Below are 20,796 nucleotides of genomic sequence, written 5' to 3'. Positions count from 1 at the left end.
TCAGGGCATATTATACTTTGGTGAGTTCTTATGCTGAGTGTAGTGCAGTGTGTTCATTGCTCAGTTGTGTCTGACTCTTTGCATCCCAGTGGAGTGTAGCCCACGAAGTTCTTCTGTCCATGGGATTCTCTAGACAAGCGTACTGGAATGGATTGCCATTCCCTTCTCCAGGGGATCTTCCCGACCCAGGGATCGAACCCAGGCCTCCTGCACTGCAGGCAGACTCCTTCCTGTCTGAGCCACCAGGGAAGCTCTTGTGCCGAACAGCCCTTCAAAATGATTCAACTTGGGTAAGCAGTCCAGCACTTGCCCTTCCACACTGAACTTCCACTGGAGCTGCTGTACTCCTGGATACAGGTTGACTTGCAGGGAAGGTGAGTAACCTTGATCAAGGCAGCTTCTTTTTGTGAAGGATAGACAAGATGAGAGAACACAGTTGTGAGCTGTCCCTAGCTAATTCCTCCAGGAATTGAGAGTTGAGTGTCATAGAACTAAGAAGTGCATGCCGCCGCACACAGTAACTAAGCCAACTGCTGGAGTCACTAGGCTCTTCAAGCTGATCTTTTATGCTTGTATGCATGTTCATTGCCTCAGTCATGTCTGACTCTTTGTGACCCCATGGACTGTAGTGGAGTGGGTTGCCATTTCCTTCAGGGGCTCATCCCAACCCAAGGATGGAAACCGCATCCACCACATCTTCTGCACTGGCAGGCGGATTCTTTACTACTGAGCTACATGGGACACCCACATCCCTTCTTAACTCTTTCTGAGAACAATATCTAACTTTTCCAGGGGAAGTGGTTTTCTCAAGTCCAATCATGTGCACCATCTTCTGAAATATCTAACTCCTCCTATAGCTGTTGTTTGTAGTCTCAAAGATGAACATTTGATGAGCAAGATGAATCAGCATACTCCATGCATCCTTCCTTAACTGCAAACATTAGCTCTTGAATTAATTTAGATCAATTAAAGTGCTTCTTTATTAATTTTTAATAATAGTTTTATTGAGATGTAAGTCATATACCATAAAATTCGCCCTTTTAAAGCATATAATTCAGTCATTGCTAGTATATTCAGAGTCCTACAATGACCTCCACTGTCTAGTTTTAGGTTCCCTGGTGGCTCAGCTGGGAAAGAATTTGACTGCAATCTGGGAGACCTGGGTTTGATCCCTGGGTTGGGAAGATCCCCTGGAGAAGGGAAAGGCTACCCACTCCAGTACTCTGGCCTGGAGAATTCCATGAACTGTATAGTCCATATACTTGCAAAGAGGTGGACATGACTGAGTGACTTTCACTTTCACTTTCTAATTTTATGTTCTGATTTTTGCTTACTGATTTCACTAATTTTACTCTCTAATTTTAGAATATTTTAATTACCCTAAAAAAGAAACCCTGGACTGAGCATTCACTCTCCATCTGCTGCTAACCTCAGCCTCTTCACAAATTACTTTTTGTCCCTGATGATTTGCCTACTCTGAACGTTTCATATAAATATAACGATATAGTATGTGGTCTTTGGTGAGTGGCTTCTTTAACTTGACCTATGTTTCCATGTTGTAGTATATAGAACTTCATTCTTTATATTGCAGGATAATGTCCCATTGTATGTTATACTGCATGTTTTTTAACCCATTCAACAGCTAATGGACATGTGGGTTGTTTCCATGTGTTAACTCTTATGGATAATGCTGCTGTGAAGATTCACACCTCATAATTTTCTAAACTTGATACCACAGAGAGCAACTCACTACCCTACTCATTTTGTCTCAGCTTGGCCTGTTTTCAACATTTCCAGGCAGCTATTCTAGAATAGGGGCTTCCCAGGTGGTGCCACAGGACTCGAAAAGGTCAGTTTTCATTCCAATACCAGAGAAAGGCAATGCCGAAGAATGTACAAACTATAGCAAAATTGCACTCATTTCACACACTAGCAAGCTAATGTTCAAAATTCTCCAAGAGAGGCTTCAACAGTACACGAACCGAGAACTTCCAAAAGTTCAAGTTAAATTTAGAAAAAGCAGAGGAACCAGAGATCAAATTGCTAACATACATTGGATCATAGAAAAAAAAAACAAAAGAATTCCAGAAAAACATCTAATTCTGTTTCACTGACTAGACTAAAGCCTATGACTGAGTGGAATACACCAAACTGTGGAAAATTCTTAAAGAAATGGGAATACTAGACCACCTTACCTGCCTCATGAGAAATCTGTATTCAGATCAAGAAGCAACAGTTAGAACTGGACATGGAACGATGGACTGGTTCAAAACTGGGAAAAGAGTATGTCAAGGCTGTATATTGTCACCCTGCTTATCTAACTTATATGCAGAGTACATCATGTGAAATGCCAGGCTAGATGAAGCACAAGCTGGAATCAAGATTGCCAGGAGAAATATCAATAATCTCAGATATGCAGATAACACCACCCTTATGGCAGAAAGCGAAGAACTAAAGAGCCTCTTGATGAAGGTGAAAGAGGACAGTGAAAAAGTTGATTTAAAACTCAACATTCAAAAAACAAAGATCATGGAATTTGGTCCCATCACTCCATGGCAAATAGATGGGAAAACAGTGAGAGACTTTATTTTCTTGGGCTCCAAAAATCACTGCACATGGTGACTGCAGCCATGAAATTAAAAGAGACTTGTTCCATGGAAGAAAAGCGATGACAAACCTAGACAGCGTATTGAAAAGCACAAACATTACTTTGCCAACAAAGGTCCGTCTAGTCAAAGCTTTGGTTTTTCCAGTAGTCATGTACGAATGTGAGAGTTGGACCACAAAGAAGGTTGAATGCCGGAGAACTGATGCTTTTGGACTGTGGAGAAGACTCCTGAGAGTCCCTTGGACTGCAAAGGGATCAAACCAGTCAATCTGAAGGGAAATCAATCCTGAATATCCATTAGAAGGACTGATGCTGAAGCTGAAGCTCCAATACTTTGGCCACCTGATGTGAAGATCCGACTCACTAGAAAAGGCCCTGATGCTGGGAAAGATTGAAGGCAGGAAAAGGGTAAGACAGAGGATGAAATGGTTGGATGGCATCACTGACTCAATGGACATGAGTTTGAGCAAGCTCCAGGAAGTGGGAAGGACAAGGAAGCATAGTGTGCTGCAGTCCATGGGGTCACAGATAGTTGTACATGACTGAGGGGCTGAACAACAGGTGGTACTATTGGTAAAGAACCCACCTGCCAAAGCAGAAACATAAAGAGATATGGGCTGGATCCCCGGGTTGGGAAGATCCCCTGGAGGAGGGCACAGCAACCCACTTCTGTATTCTTGCCCAGAGAATTCTATGGACAGAGGAGGTTGGCAGGCTACAGTCTTAGGGTCACAAAGAGTTGGACATGACTGAAGTGAGTTAGCATGCACAGCACTGCATTCTAGAATAACAGAAAGGAAGTGGAGGGGGAGAGAACAGTCCTTTATTTCAGTTTTCCACAAAGCCTAGGTACACTACTCTTCTTCCCACAGTTTGGTCACAGGATCTGTTAAAATGTCCCACTTTACATAACTTGGTTTGGGCTAGGAATCTACCATGTGCATACAAAAGAGTTCAGCCTAATGCATGACCTCCGATAACACTCTGAACAATGCTACCAGCAGTGAAGCTGTTTAAATAATAAAAGTCCAAAGTTTAGGCATAACTCACAGCTGCTTCTTCATTGTACCTCCTTTATCTCTGTGGAAATAATGCCCAATCTTAAAGATCCAAACTCCAAAACTTACTTTGCTCAGAAGGCTCCCCAATATTTAATCACCTCTTCCATTTCAGGCTTAAACAATTTGTTCTGCACCTTTATTTACGGTTTGTGACTTCTGTGCTCAGTATGTCTGACTCTTTGCAATCCCATGGACTGAAGCCCACCAGGCTCCTCTGTCCATGGGATTCTCTAGGCAATACTGGAGTGGGTTGCCATGCCCTCCTTGAAGGGATCTTCCCTAGCCAGGGATTGAACCTGTGTCTCTTGCATCTTCTGCATTGGAGACAGGTTCTTTGCCACTGAGTCACCTGGGAAGCCTATTTAGGGTTATATTTATGTGAATTAAATTACCATTGGTTTACATATCTGCCTTCTTCATTAGGCATTAAGATTTTTGAGACCTGGGACTCTTTTTGTTCAACTTTGTGTTTCTAATATTTCTCACAGTGATTAATTCAACAAACACAAATTTTTACATATGAGTCACCTATTCTATTCTTAAAACTATGATAGTCCTGGGGATAGAAAAACGAATAAGATCCTTTGAGAGGCTTACATTTTATTATAGGAAAACCATATTAAAATCAGTAAGAATAAACTGTATGAGTGCTGTTATGAAAAAAATAAGAATAAGCACAGGGCACAGGAAGTCACAAGAATGTGTAGTCAATTCTGCTCCGATCATAAAATCAAATTTATAGGTGAATCCACTCTTGAGCCCAAGGAGGGAATTCCCTTTAGCTTCTGACAAACAGATGTAATGGGTAAATGAGGATTAATCTCCACTGCAGTTGAGTTCACTAAGGAGCCTATGTCAGAGTCACAATGTGGCCACAAGTGGTCAACTGATTTATATTGTGATTTCTTGTTCACTGGGACACATATCAGACAGTAGATCTCTTCTCCCTTTGTGTCTGAATAGGAATTAGGGAGCTAGACCTCTTCCAGGGAATAGGAAGCATCCTAAGAAAGTCCTACTAGACCATTCTTACTGGTTATGCTTGTCTGGGAAGGAACCACCACACCCTTGGGTAACATGTACTTCTGCAAAGGGCCAAAAAATAAAAGGCTTACTTCACATGTAGCTTCTCTCTTTCTTCTTTAAGGCAGTATTTTTGATGAAAAAAGAAGTTGGTGGCAAGATAAATTGCATTCCACCAGTTAGTCACTGAAATCAGATCCCTTTTAACCAAATATGAAAGGTATATAAGGGGAAACTATCAATACAGTTGGTAACTGTCCACTTCATTCAGAATTTCAAGAGAAAACTAAAAAACAGTTACCACTTGCTAATGGTATTATAATAATGAATAAGTTTCAGTAAAGATTTAGAAAAAAGTGACATATTTAGCTCTATGGTACAATAGCTTTACTGATCATTATCATTTTTTGCTTGTTTTAGTGTAGATTGGAATTCACTTGTGAAAATAGTTTCATTGTACCAAGGAGCCCTTGCCTTTTCCTAAACTGAGATTTTACTTTAGAGATTGTATTTTAATTATTTAAAATTCGTCAGGCATATGGATAATTAATCCCTGGGAGAGTTTTCCTCACTATTACACTAAGCTAGCTTTCCTATGCCCTGTCCTAATCTGTTTAATATCCCAAATAACCCAGGGCCTGTTCTATAATAATATTATACTTTCTGTATTATAATGTTGGAATACTCTATACTTTATTACAATTTCTATTATTTGTTTTATGGAAAACATTCTAAGAACAGAAAGTATGACACATAGTAGGTACTTAATATACAGCTGCTGACTGACTGGATAATAATCCATTATGATTGCTTTGAATAGTCACTTTATTTTCAAATTCCTCAGTGCTAGTTCATGGCAAGTATTCATTGTGTCTATAAAACAAGATTCTTTTATTTTTAAGTTAATTTTTGTTACCTGTTAATTATTAGACTATTAAGATCATTTTATGAATTATATATTTTAACATACAAAATGTCCATCTTTTATGTATCCTGATTAGAATATTATACACATAGAAAATGCTCAGTATGTATTTAGAGTAAAAATAGCTTTCACTTATAATCTTAAATTTTTAAATTTATTTTCTTCTATTTCAGTTACTTTCAATATTACTTTCAGTAATTTTCAAAATAAAAGGCAGATTTTTTTTTCAGTAGGAAACAAATGTAAGAAAACTTATGCAAAATATTTGCAGTGTCACAGGACTAAATATATTTCTTAGATTCCCTCATCAAAATTTTTCAAAGTGCTCTCCCACTCACATCTCTAGCCACTAGACAAATGGCTCACACCCCTAACTTTCTCACACCCCTAACTTCCTCTGTTTCTGTGGCTGACCAGGAAGCCTCTAGGGAGGTAGCTATACCAGTGAGTTAAATTCATCTTTTTTACAATATAGTTTTCAACATCCCTCTCTTATATATATTTGACCTGGATTCACAAAAGAAAATCAGCCCTTCATAATAAATGTCTTTTTCCTTCAAAAGCATACATGATGGTTTTTATTCCGTCAAAGCTTAATGAAGAAATATTTTTCATTCATCCCAATAAGAATGGCCTGAGATTTCCGCCATCTAATCTTGAAGGCTCAGGATCCATGAACTCTATATGAGGTCGAGCAAGAGAATGTAGAGCCTGTGACATTGAGGCCCCTCTGTCCTGAAATCTCAGATAACTCATGAGGGCAGAAGTCTAGGATGTTCTCTTCAAAAGATGAATTGGGACCACACAACTGGTCTCTCAGAACGTGGAATTGCACTGGTCATAGGAAAGCAGCAAATGAACTCTCAGAAGCTCTATATGAGCTAATACTCTCTTGATATTAGTTTCACATCACCAACATTTCTCTTACTGTTAGTAGTTCATAACATATTTATTATTCTACAGTTCAGAAGGTCAGAAATTTAGTCATTCTCACTGGGCTAAAAAGTCAGGTATCAACAGGGCTGGTTTCTTCTGGAGGCTCTGGAGAGGAATGTGTTTCCTTGTCTTTGCCCACTTCTAGAGGAGGCCTTGTTTTTGGAAAATGATAAGTCAATTTTTGGTGAGAATTCTCACCGTAAGATGCCATTTTCTGTTCTGCTACCCATTTTTAGCTCTTTGTAGAGTCTGTTATACTAACTGCTTTTTCTTCTCTGAATGGGTTTCCTCAAAAAATGTCTGCATTCTCTTCTCTTCTGAACTGTTAACAGGCTATTCACTGCCCTTTGAAATTATATGGCAGATGTGGAAAATCCTTTCTGGATGTTCTTCCAATTTTTGGATAGTTTCAGGGGTACAGTTCTTAAACACTGCCCGAAGCACCCTAATAGCCAGTTACACCACTGTCTCAAACATTATCTTTGCTTCTCTTCCTGTTGAAATTTGCTTCCAACCACTTCCTGTTGTTGTCTTCTAGTTCCAAACTCCCAATTTCAATGTTTTTTTACTATGGTTTATTTATAAGGGAAGCTGCTCTAATAATCACATTACTTTCAAGAAATAATATCCTTGATGTATCCAATGGTCCAGAGATATTTTCAATTATTGTAGAACTGTTTAGTATTACTTTATCCTATATAGTTAAGTCACTTGCTCAGTCCTGTCCGACTGACTCTTTGCGACCCTGTAGACTGTAGCCCACCAGGCTCCTCCGTCCATGGGATTCTCCAGGCAAGAATACTGGACTGGGTTGCCATTTCCTTCTCCAGAGGATCTTTCTGACCCGGGGATCGAGCCCAGGTCTCCCACATTGCAGGCAGACGCTTTAACCTCTGAGCCACCAGGGAAGCCCTTAACTCTCCACAAAAACTGAAGCAGAATGTCTAGAAGGCAGACTTTATGGAAGCAAGGGCTGCATCTTTTCATCACTACATGTCCAGTGCCTAGCACTGCATTTTGGGGTTAGCATTGGAGAAGGAAATGGCAACACACTCCAGGGTTCTTGCCTGGAGAATCCCAGGGACGGGGGAGCCTGGTGGGCTGCTGTCTATGGGGTTGCACAGAGTAGGACACGACTGAAGTGACTTAGCAGCAGCAGCAGTAAGCACTTACTATAATCTCTTTGAATGAACTAATAGATAAATGAATAATGAAAATGTGAAGAGCAATGTCTGCTTTTATCAATCCTGTAGATTGAAGCTAACAGGTTTAGCTATTGAGAGACCTCTGGTGAGTTAAGTGCTAAGGAAAACATTATGTAGGATACAGGGTAACGCTGAAAACTTTATCTAATCAATAATTTTGGCTAAACACAGAAGCAAATTATCAGAGTTTTAATAAAAAAGTCAAAACAGCCAAAATGAGAAATAGAGAATTTTATATTTCTTGACACTTAAAATTTTTGTTGTATTGTTTGTTAAAACTCAGATATAACAATCAAGCTCCATTCTAGCAAACTTACTTTCGCTTGTTAACATAGGCAGGGGTGGCTGGGTGGGGGGATTGTCAGCTACTGTATAAGCAGAAAGCTTGGTGAGTTCCCTAAGTGATTCTCAACTGAATAGAAAAGTGAAGATTCAGCACATCTGCTCAGCCACTAGAGAACAGAGGCAAGTACATAATGCAAATAGCCCTTCAGGAAGGAATATCAAAGAGCTACCACAACCACCAATTAACAGTGAAATGTTACTCCATAGGGACTTAGCAAATTAATGTGAAAAGGAGTTGAATATTCTTTAATATATGTTTATTTAGAAGAAGATAATTTTTTCCCTGTTAATGAATTATCTCCGAACACTCAATTTATCACCTTAGGTTGATATTAGTTTTCTATTGCTACTCTAACAAACTACCACAAACTTAGTAGCTCAAAACACATTTATTGTTCTACAGGTCAGAAATTAAAAATCAGTCCCACTGGGCTAAAAGCCAGGTTTCAGCAGGGCTGGTTTCTCCTGGAGGTTTTGGAGGGGAATGTGTTTCCTTGTCTTTGCCTGCTTCTAGAGGAGGCCTACATTCTTTGGCTTGTGGCCCCCACCCCCCACATTATTCAAAGCATATTACTCCAATCTCTGCTTCCTCATCAGGTCTCTTCTCTGACTTTCCTGCTTCCATCTTATAAATACCCTGTTATTATATTGACTTACCTGGATAATCCACGTGACTCTTCCCATCTCAGTATCTTTAACATAATTCCACCTTCCATGTAATGTTAGGTAATAAATATCTAACATCTTTAGATCTTTAGGACATCTTAGGGGGCCCATCACACAGTTAGGTTAATATGAAAGAATTCAGCTAAATGTGAGGAAGGAAAAGAAAATGAAGAAAGTCTCTCAGTAACAATAGCAGGGAAAGTACCATTCCTAGGAAATGCCTTCAAACATTCCTAGTATTTGGTCTAGTTTTGAGATAGAAAATAAGACACTCTATGAGAATACTTATGGCTCAGCTGGTAAGGAATCCACCTGAATGCAGGGGACCTGGGTTCGATTCCTGGGATGGGAAGATCCCCTGAAGAAGGGAAAGGCTACCCACTTCTGTATTCTGACCTGGAGAATTCCATGCACTTATAGTCCATAGAGTCTGAAAGAGTCAGACAGGACTGAGCGACTTTCACTTTCACTTTCACTTTCTTTCATGAGAATAATATAATATATGCCTAAAGATCTGGACATTTTCTTTAAGAGGAAAATTCTCTGATAATAATAGCTATGAAGAAACAATGTACTCTTTCACTTTTATGATATCTTGCTGCTTTAGGAAAGAACCAGTTTTTGTTGTTGTTTTTTTTTTAAGCGATCCAGAATCTAAAAGTAGCAATGAAACCAGCAGAATTAGCAAAAGCATCCAGTCTGCAAGGGCACAAGGAATCAGCCATGCAGCTGCAACAGGGCAACAGGGCCTCAGCCATCCAGTTATTGGAATATAGAGTCAGCATGAGGCTCATAATCTCTACTGAGTGGGGTAATCATACTGAAGCTGTCAATAGGCTGTTAAAAAGAATACAAGGGAAGAAGTCAATGGATCCAAGAGTTTGATATATTGAGAAACTAGAAACCAACTGTGGATAGCATTTTTTGTCATTCTGTAACAGGGGAAAAATCAGAAACCTGTGATTACACGCTGCTGGTCGCATTCTGCCTGAAAAAGCATCTCCGTGTGAGGATTACGAAGTGCCTCTTGTCTGAGAACAAATGTGAACCAAGAGATTAACCCAGCATTTTAGACTGTATCATTTCCTTAGGGGAGAAGGTTGAGGGAAAATAAAGTCAACTGTGACTAAAGATTATCTGGCACCGAGAAGACCAAAACGAATGAAAACATTTCTAAAATATCTTTTCATATGCATAGGCAAAGGTAGAATACATGTAAGACTTTGTTCACGATCTTTCTGTGTGTGATCTCCACACATTTTCTTTTCTTTGTGAAAGCAATGTCTACATATTCTCAACCGAATAGTGCCAGTATTATAATGAATTATGAGTTCAATTCAAACCTGTTTTGAAGGAGATAGATGTTCATTTTTATGAGATTTTTGCTCTGTGGAAAGAAGAGGAAGAAAACAGAAGCAATTTTTTGATATATATATATATATATATATATATGTATAACCTTGCCTATGACATCCATGCAATCTTTAGCAATAACTATGCGACCTTAAAAGGAAGAGAAGGCTTATACTAAGAGGGAAGCCTATGGGGTCAGATTTGGGATTGAATTCCAGTTCTACTTAAAACTTTTAAAATCCAGATTCTTCATTTGTAATATGTGGCTAAAGCCACATTGGTCTGAGAACCAAATCACATGAACATTGTGAATTACATGGTGCTTGGCACACATAATACTTAAAACAGAGTAGCTGTTAATAGCAATATGAATTAAACAAGAGTGAACAAATAAGAGGCTAAACTGTTACATCAAAATCTTTGAACAAGAGTTGTGTTCTCATTCAGTACCTGAAACAAAAACAAAGCTAGAATAATTTTTGAACTTTATAGATTTTTAAGCTTTTCTAACACAAAGTCTTATTCAATAAAGTAACCTAATATAAACAGCTCCGAATTTTAGACACATTTTTGTTTTCATTTTTCCACTTACCAGGATCATTCTGATAAAGTTGTAGAAGTATCTGAAAATACTTAATTATCCTATGTAATATAAATATTGTTATTAGATGAGACAGTGTCATAAAACTGTAGAGCTGGCAGAGTCCTGAGTATAATTATTTCAATTTCCTCATTTAGCTGGGATTATGCAAGGCTCAGAAATAACAGAATTGCTCCAGCTGCCCAGATAGTGAGGGGGAAAGTCAAGATGGCAGCCACAGCCTTCTGACTTCCAGTCTAGGGCTCTTCATACAAGAAGGCTATGAGATATGTGACAGATACAATTTGCTATCTGAAGATTAACCTTGTGAACAAGTCTTCGTGTGCAAGGAGGGAATGAGCATTGTGTATTTGCATAGAGAAAACTGGGATGCTTTTGAAGAGATGGACCCTTAACTGGCAAGCAGGAGTTAGAAGGTGTTCATCACTTTCCCCTCAGAATCTTGGTCAAAGCATCTTTTGTGAAGATGCATCAGTGAGAACACTGTCTACCCAATGGATTGGTTTAAGAAGATTTATGCTTTCCTGAGAACTGAATTTCTGAAAATATTGACCAAGAGTTTATATACTCTTTAATCCAAACTCTCTGTTTTTACCTTATTGTACTGTGGTCTCTTGGTAAAAAGGCACTTGTAGAAGACAATAAATTTGCCAATATGATATTATTTCATAAATTAAATAAACTCTTCTGCTCCATTATTTCAAATACCGGAAATTAACTTAAAGTTAACAATGAGGTTAAGGGAACAATTGGAATATATATTGAATGTATATATATAAATGTATCTATAATAGCTTTCAAATTTGCTGACATATTTCTCCCACTTTACTTCATCATAATACAAAATGTAAAACAAATTCAGCTATGTGAAAGAACAAAGTTTTGATACTTGATTTGTATGCCATTCCTAAAACAGACTTTATGAGATCAAAATCAAATAGTTGGTCTACAAATATAAATAGTTGGTATATAAGCCTCCTTTCTAGGTTACTTTTATAAAAAGACAGAGGGGGACATTTAGGCATGAACAATTACCAACTCTTCAAATTGATCTTCAAAAATATCTTTAACTTCAGAAGGTAAATTACTAATTTAGAAATCCCTGAGAGAAGAAGGGATGTTTATTTTAAGGCTCTGGGGAAACTCTTGAGTATTTCAGTCTTTAGGGCAAACAAACAAACAAAAGGACCAATTTAGATCCATGTCTATTTTGTTTTTTAACTAGGCCCAGTTTTGAGCAGGAGTAGGAAATGTATAATACATAATTTATGGATCTAACCTAAAATGTTTGGGCAAAATGCAATATCAAAGCAAACAAACAAGCCCCCCAAACCCAAAACAAACCAAAAAATTCCAACTGTATATCTCTATCTACAGTATTACCTATACCTTTACTGACCCATCCATATCTGTAGGTCTGCTGGATGGCATCACCGATTCAAAGGAGATGAACTTAGGTAGACTCTGGGAGATAAAGGGAGAGAGGGAGTCCTGGCTTGCTGCATGCAGTCCATGGGGTGGCAAAGAGTCAGACACGACTGAGCTACTGAACAACTCTCTCTCTTTTCCAGTACGTGTCTAGTTCTGGTAACCCTATTTCTTCCAGGAAGAAGGGGCATCGCAGAAGCCCTTGAATGGGACAAGAAAGTCGACAGGAACAGGTAACCTCGCTCTAAAAATGTCCTGAGTGAAAAGGTGAGGAGGGAACAGGCCCGAATAGTGTTGCCGCTGCTGCTGCTAAGTCGCTTCAGTCGTGTCCGACTCTGTGCGACCCCATAGATGGCAGCCCACCAGGCTCCCCCGTCCCTGGGATTCTCCAGGCAAGAACACTGGAGTGGGTTGCCATTTCCTTCTCCAATGCATGAAAGTGAAAAGTGAAAGGGAAGTCGCTCAGTCGTGTCCGACTCTTAGCGACCCCATGGACTGCAGCCTACCAGGCTCCTCCGTCCATGGGATTTGCCAGGCAAGAGTACTGGAGTGGGGTGCCATTGCCTTCTCCGCCGAAGAGTGTTAGGAGAAACCAAAGTGGCCTAAAAAGGAGACCAGCGCGAGCCCGTGAGCAGTTTCACTTCCGCAGGGAGCCCAGCGCGGCGAGCCCTCGCCCTGCGGCCCGCGCCCAGGGACTGCGTTTCCGGGACCTCGGCCGCAGCCGCCGCGGTGGGAAGCGGGCTGAGGACAGCGAGGCTTGGAGACCAGGTCGAGGAGAACCTCAGATCGGGAGAGTCCGGGCTCGGCGGGCACGCGTCCAGGCGCCTGGGCTTCAGCGGCCGCGATGCTGCCAGCAGCGCCAGCCTGGGCGCGCGGGAGTTGCGAGCAGCCTGCAGGCGGCCCAGCGCCCCCAGGTGGGTGCGCGCGCGGTCGGGAGGCGGGAGGAGACCGGCCGGCCCCGGGGTCCCGCGGAGACCGTGCTCCTCGCGGTGCGGGACCAGGCTGCCGCTCTGCCCGCTTCTGCCGCGGGCTTCTTGGCTGGGGGAACCCGGACGCGAGGAGGTGGAAGCGCTCTTGAGGTCTGGGCAGCGTGCCACCGCCAGTGCTGCAACTTCTAAGTAGCTGGCACTTTCCAGAGCACCTGAAACAGCCTCCTCTAGTATCCAAAATCACCTTGAAATGTGTTTTACAGTTACACATCAGCCTAAAAATTCTGTCAACATGTTACAGCAAAACTGCCCGTTTACCTGCCGGGGCTTCCCAAATCCAAACCGGTAAATGGCCTGTGACCTGCTAGTCAGACAGATTACTTTCTGTAGAAAGCCCTGGAAACAGCTTTTCCTAACGCAAAAGGAAGAGCAGTCAATTCGGCTCAACACATAAATGCATTTACGGGTCAAATGGAAGTGAAGGCACTTGTTTTCACTTCTTTTTGAAATACGTCAAATGCATTTGTGAATTGTATAATGATTATAAAGTGTTCAGTTTTGAAAATTAAAAAGAAAAAGGCTTCACTTGCATATTAAGAGTACTGGAGATGTACACACTGACATAAGCGATAAAAAATCTGAGTGAAATTCTATTGACTTGCTGAATGGAGTTTCTCATAGCTTACTAGCATTTTAAAAAATTAAATTATGGTTTTAGCTATGGCAAGTGTGTTTTTTCATATATGAGTTTCAAAATACTGCTTTTTAGTTAAAATAGGAAGTGTACTTGTGGCAGTGGAAATGACAAGAAAAGAATTGATATCTTAATATGTTAACTTTCTGTGTAGTGAACACTGACATTCTGAAAGCTACGGTCTGATGGACTGCATCTTGGCTTGCTTCAGTAAATAAACCTTTGAACCTTCAGCAGGTTAGCTCTTTTGTAATTTTGGTTGAACAATTTTGTTAAATAGAATCAGCTACAATTTGTTTCAAACTTCTAAATTGAGCAGTTTAGACAAAACATGACTATTATTTCACTTAATGCTCAAGTAATGCTTTGAGGTGTTTGGTAGTATGAATAATGCTGGAGTGATGTAAATTACCTTTTGTCTCATTCTGAGTCTCCCTGTTCCTCCTGTGCATTTCCCCTCATCTCTTTTGGTCCTTCCAGTACAATATTATTTTACTTGATTCATTTACCTCCTTATTTGGCTCAGCTAATGACACTTCTAACGAGCTCTCTTTTGTTATTAACCCATGCCATTCCTAGATGTGGATAGTCTTCTAAAAGAAGTAGTTCTGAATTATCTCTCTCTCTCTCTCTTTTTTTTTTTAAACAAAAACCTTTTTGTGTGACCTCTCTCTCTGCTTTGGGCAGGTGTCTCTGTCGCGTCATAGACTTTGGCTTAATGTGACACGTTAAGGGTTAGTTACTCCAACTGCCTCACTTTAGATATGAGAAAACTGAGACTCAACGAGTGAGTTGCCCGCAGTTCCATGACCAATAAGTATCTGAAGATCTCATTCATCATTTCACCAACAGTCTTTTACCTATCCATCCCCAAGAGTTGTGTAGTAAAATGACTGTAAAATGGGCAAACAAAAGTGGTAAATAACAGTTTTGTGCCTATGAAGATATATTTCCAGCAGTTGGTGTATGTTGTATTTGTAATGACAACATTGTATAAACTTCCATCAGAGTGTTCAACTTGTCCTTTAGTGGAAGAAGGAAAAATACGATACCCAGAACTAAGACAGTGTGAAAATGATGCACAGTGGATGAAAATTCCATTTAGACTCTCTTTTCTGGTTTATGAGTAACTAGATCCTGTCTACTAATGTCCAAAAGAGAAGTTCCTTCTTTGTTTTATTCCAAAACTAATGATTGTTTAAATCTAATTTTGACTGATACCTTCAATAAAGACTGTTTACTAAAGCATAGAATATTCTCTACTTCATAGTTTCTGTATTTCTTATTAATATTATTTGAGGCCTCTGATGACAAAGATGAATTGTTAGGTTAAAAGCAGAGAGCATCTGTCCTGTCTCACCATATGCTAGATGCTTGTACATAGTTTGTGAGGAATAGTTTGTCTAAGCATTGTGTCTAAAGCTCTTGAGGATTTGAAGCTTTTCCCTCCAACTACAATCTTCCAGCATAGTCAGTGATCTAGATTTCTCCTACCATGGAGATTCCTTTATTTAACTCTGCTGACTGATAAAACTTTCTTCAGACAAGCTGGAAAGGTTCTGATAGGCTTATTTATGTTGAGATTTTAAAGTGAGGTGCTCTCTCAGGGCCTTCTTAATATGGAATGATTGTATAATATTTAATTGCTTAGGATTTCAGGCATACAGCAGCATATTGGGCATAGGAACCTTTTCTTGCCATGTCTTTCTGAACACGTGCTATAGGTGATCATGATCCTGTCCTACTTACGATGGCCTCAGCTCAGACTGGAGAAGGCAATGGCAACCCACTCCAGAACTCTTGCCTGGAAAATCCCATGGATGGAGGGGCCTGGTAGTGCAGTCCATGGGGACGTGAAGAGTTGGCACAACTAAGCGACTTCACTTTACCTTTTCACTTTCATGCATTGGAGAAGGAAATGGCAACTCACTCCAGTACTCTTGCCTGGAGAATCCCAGGGACGGGGGTGCCTGGTGAGCTGCCGTCTATGGGGTCGCACAGAGTTGGACATGACTGAAGTGACTTAGCAGCAGCAGCAGCTCAGACTGCTTCAAATCCAGTCCAGCTTCATTGCTTATCTGCTTTGTGATCTTGGATAAATAAATCAATCTATCATTATATCAATTTGTCCAGTTACAAAGTAAATGTGGATGGAACAATAGCATTTATTTGCAAGAATGTTTTTGAGGATTAAAGGAGAAAATGCATGTGAAGTGCTTTTCAAGGTGCCATAGCAAATAGTAATTGCTTAATACATGTTGGCTATTGTTTTACTCCTTTGGTCATTGATTGATAGTGTAATATTCGCATGTGAAAAGTAAAATTCTTGTTGAGAAACTACCTCATGCTGACTTGGGGAAAAACTTAAAAGGATGAAGCCATCAAACTCCCACATCAAAAAAGACTGGGGAATGTGGCTTCCTATAGAAAGACATTGTCATAATCTTGGGGAAATAGTGTGGTTAATAGTTCCGGGAGGAGGAAAAAAAAAGAAAAAAAAAAAAAGATTGATTAAAAGGGTTTAAATTAGAGCAGTTACAAGAAAGAATAAAATGGGAATTTAATGGGACAAAATGAGAGCTATATTATTTCAGAATTATTTCTCCATATCACAGAGAATCAATTATGACCCAATTAAGGCAAAAAAAAAAAAGAAAAAAAGAAGCATCAAATGTAAAATTGTGGAATATTTCATCAAATTATAAGAAGATAGAAGATCTGTTTTACCAAAATATTTACTGCTGGGCTGAAAAACAAATCTAATGTAAAGAATATCATTCCTGTCAAATATAAATCACATGTTTTAAGAAATTAAATGGCTGCTACCTGACCATCAGGGCTCTCTTGGTGGCTCAGATGGTAGAGAAGCTGCCTGCCAATACAAGAAGCCTGGCTGTGATCCCTGGGTTGGGAAGATCCCCTGGAGAAGGGAATGGCAACCCACTCCAGTATTCTTGCCTGGAGAATCCCATGGACAGAGGAGACTGGTGGGCTACAGTCCATGGGGTCACTAAGCAACTTTCACTCACTACCTGATCATCTAAGGTACAGTTGCTATTTTATTACTTTCTATATATATATATATTATAGAATATCTTAGAATAATTTTGGAGACATCTATGAAATAAGAATAGGAAGGACAAATATTCTAGAAGTTATTATTTAAAAATGAGTTGTTATATGGTCTTATAATTCTTTCCTATTTGAAATATAAAGACGGTATCTATGTTTTACTGCAGATACTAAAATAGTTCAGGTGGTGAAGATAACAGATATTGTATGGAATTATACCCTCCAGTATTTATTTTTCACTCAGAAATGTAATAAGCCTTTTAGACCTTTACCATTAGGTATAAATTTCTTTGCTGCTTCCAAATGCTCCTGATTGAGATAATCTAGAAAGATTACTTCTCTTTGTAATCATGAGAAGTAATTCATTATTACCTTGTGGTATTTTGTAAGATTTTCTTTGTATCTAGTTCAAGTTTTGCTTTATCATATGAACTATGTGTCATATTTCCTTTTCTTTTAAGCTTTATATTAGTAATTCTCATTGCTTCATTTTTATGTGTTCCATTTAATAAGGAAGACATACTGAAAAGCACAAGACATTCTTAACGTGGAATTTCATTTGCCTAATTTTTTTTTTAAGTTTTTTATTTTTTTTAATTTTAAAATCTTTAATTCTTACATGTGTTCCCAAACATGAACCCCCCTCCCACCTCCCTCCCCATAACATCTCTGTGGGTCATCCCCATGCACCAGCCCCAAGCATGCTGTATCCTGCGTCAGACATAGACTAGCGATTCAATTCTTACATGATAGTATACATGATAGAATGCCATTCTGTTTGGTCATGATCTAGGTTGAGGTGTCAACCTCATCCTTCAGTCAGGATCAATGGTCTCATTCCCTTTTTTTTCATATTTATCTGTAGGATCATGTCTAACTTTCAGAAGAACAATATAGTTTCAGACTACTTGAAATGTTGGCCTTTTAGTAGCTATCATGTATTATGTTTCTGCTTTGAATTTATGTGATTGGGATATCACATTACTTTGATAGGTGAGCATGTCAGAAGATTAGCACCTAATTTGGACAAGAAGTTATGTTGTTTCATATAATCATATGAAAACATTTAATAATTCATTGTGGCCTTTCATTTCCTAACAGTTTTCTAAACTGTTGAAGTCTGTTTTTAAGGGATGGGGTGCAGGGTGGAGAAACATCAACATGCAGAAACATATCACATCAAAGTGGTAGGATTCTATAAAATCATGGCACTGGAATGACAAATTTTAGCGTACTTCTTGTGACTGTATGAAGAATCCTTAAAATGTACACATTTTCTGCATTGGCCAATCACATTTTATTTAGATTTAGAAGACCAGTGTAATTAAGAAATCTCAGGAGACAACTACAGCTTTAATGTAATTCGTGAACTATTGGGTCCCTATTGGAGCCAGTCCGTTGACTGCTTAATGGCCAGTGATGTGTGTTGTCTGGCATTTAAAGATTTGTTGGATTCAACAAAGCCCTTCTTTCCTTCCAAACAATAGATAATGAGACTGTTAGCAGTGGAAGGTCAATGTTCGGTAACATACAATAGAGAATGACAACTAGTTGACTCATGTGGAAGATGAATAATTAGAAAAAAGACTAGAAGAGAAAATTAAGGAGGACTGAAAGACAGAGGGAAGAGTCTTGGTTTCTCACTCTCCGTTTCCAAGTCATGTAAGACCCCGCTGCACTTGTTGTTCTGATATTGTCTGTTCATGAAATGCCTGTGACATCCTGCAATGACTTTTTCTTTATATGAACTAGCTTGAATGAGTTTCTTTTCTTTTTTTTTTTTGGAGGGAAAAAAAGAGTTTGGGTTAGAATACTTTTATTTCTCAAACACTGCCATTCCTGTTCCTGTAAGCTTCTCCTCTTTTAGAAAATTGCTGTTATTGTTAAAGCGATGTCTTCTAAGAATCTTCCACTGAAAGTTCAAAATCATCAGAATTAGATCTATTCCTTTTATGTGATAAAAAAAAAAAAAGAGTGCCTTGTGAGGAAGTCTGGTGGTCCTCTAGATAAAAATTTTTGGAGTTTTCTAGCTTTATGGTGCATATTTGAAGAACTTGAAGTCTCATTAGTTGGTGAGGAAATAACTCATTCAAAGGTTAATACTATGAGTTAAGCTCTATTAAGAAGTCTAGAGTTTTGACTTATGTAGTTATAAAATTATAACAATTATAAAATTTAACAATAGAATTTTTATGCTTTGTTAATACAGTGATTTTACTTATATGAAAAGTTTATAGCATGCTGTTTCTGACAAACTTTTAAAATGTGTTTAAATTGAGGCACACAAATACGATGCTTATGACATTTATCTTATTAAAAAAGAAAGAGGAATTATAAAATTCCTCCAGCATAATTTACAAGCTATTATCTCAATCCTCCTGGCAGATGATAAAAAACAGCATCACTGACAGGCCATTGTGAACACTTTATCCACACTATCAGTGGATTGATATCAATCTGAAGCAGTGTAATCAGCATTTTACTTCAGAGATTGGTCCTTGATTAAGATCTTTTGTAGTAATCGAGTAGAAAGTTTAGTATCCTCATTAGGTTACAGATGATATATTATTAATAGTGTTAATGATCACCTTGGAAACAAGGTTAGAATTCAGTGTGCTCTTACCAAATTGGAGAGATAGACACAAATTAATGAAGTTCAGGTGTGATCAATTAAGTGTAATGATGTAAGCGAAGGAAGGAGACTCAGTGACAGAACGTTTTTCAGATTTTAACAAGGTTACAGTCAGTCTTAAAATGAGCAAGGGGAGAGTTGCAGAAGAAGAAGCTGGAAAAGTAAACTGAAACTAAATTACCTAAACCTAAAGGAAAAGTCCCCTCAGTATGAGTAGATACTGAAGAATTTTAAAGCAGAAGCATAACATGACTAGATTTTTGTTTTTAGAAGATCACGTGAAAGGTTATTCTTCTTCTAAATCACCTTCTGAATCAATGAAGGTGAAAATAAAAAGAGTTTATGATCTGAAAAAAATAAAAGATCTTGTGAGGTGCTTTTGGTACAGTTAATTAGAAGAGGTCAACAATGGATGTTTTTGAACAATTAGGAATTTATCCAAAAGTAAAATAAAGGGAGAAATGGACGTGTTTATTGAGAACTATATACTTTTTGTGCTATAGTAGTAGATACCGAGTCTGAGGGGGAAAGAGATGTGAAGAGTCAATGGTAGGTTTGTGGCCTGGAAAACTGGGAAGGTCATAAAATTATCATTTACTCCAATGGAAAAGACTGAAGGACCAGGAAGAAATGGCAAGGGCATGAGAACATTCCATTTCAATTTTGCATGTGTTAGATTTGGGCTAGATGAGAAATACTCAGGTAGCAATGTCAGATAAGCATTTGATGTTATGATATGGAGCTCAGAAAGGGAGTTCAGGCTAGAGATATAAAATTGGGAAAAATACCTTGGCTCAGCTAGTAAAGAGTCTCTCTGCCAATGCAGGAGATGTGTATTTGATCCCTTGGTTGGGAAGATCCCCTGGAGAAGGAAATGGCAACCTGCTCCAGTATTCTTGCCTGGGAAATCCCATGGACAGAGGAGCCTAGTGGGCTACAGTCCATGGAGTTACAAACAGTTAGACACGACTGAGCGCACAGGTATGTGCAGTCTTTAAAATTGTATCAGTAAATAAGATAGCAGAAAAGAAGTGTTTAGAGTGGAAAGAAAAGCTGACCCAGGGTAAAGAACCACATAAAGTAAAATTTACATATTGATAGAGACAGAGGAGTTACCCTATATGATTGAGGAGAGGCCGAAAAGAGAAGGAGGAAAATAGTATAATGGCAAGAATTCAAGAATGAGGTGTTTTGGGGAGGCAGGAGTGGTGAACTGATTGAAATTCTTTAAATAGTTCAGGCAAATTGAAGACTGAAATTTAACTGATGAATTTGACATGAAACTTAGTGATGACTGTAGGGAGAGAGGTTAAGTAGC

At 38.8% G+C, this 20,796-nt stretch overlaps 1 protein-coding gene across 1 annotated transcript in view; it reads left to right on the top strand.

Moving 5' to 3' along the window:
- Positions 1 to 12,995: 12,995 nt before the first annotated feature.
- BANK1 (B cell scaffold protein with ankyrin repeats 1) overlaps positions 12,996 to 20,796 on the top strand; it is a 320,309-nt gene continuing 312,508 nt past the window's right edge. The window contains exon 1 of the mRNA XM_052642209.1: positions 12,996 to 13,065. Coding sequence (XP_052498169.1) covers positions 12,996 to 13,065 — 70 coding nt within the window. The remainder of the gene's footprint in view (positions 13,066 to 20,796) is intronic.

The sequence above is a fragment of the Budorcas taxicolor genome, chromosome 6, assembly GCF_023091745.1.
Source record: "Budorcas taxicolor isolate Tak-1 chromosome 6, Takin1.1, whole genome shotgun sequence".
NCBI lineage: Eukaryota > Metazoa > Chordata > Mammalia > Artiodactyla > Bovidae > Budorcas > Budorcas taxicolor.
This window is presented reverse-complemented; position numbering and strand designations above follow the sequence as displayed.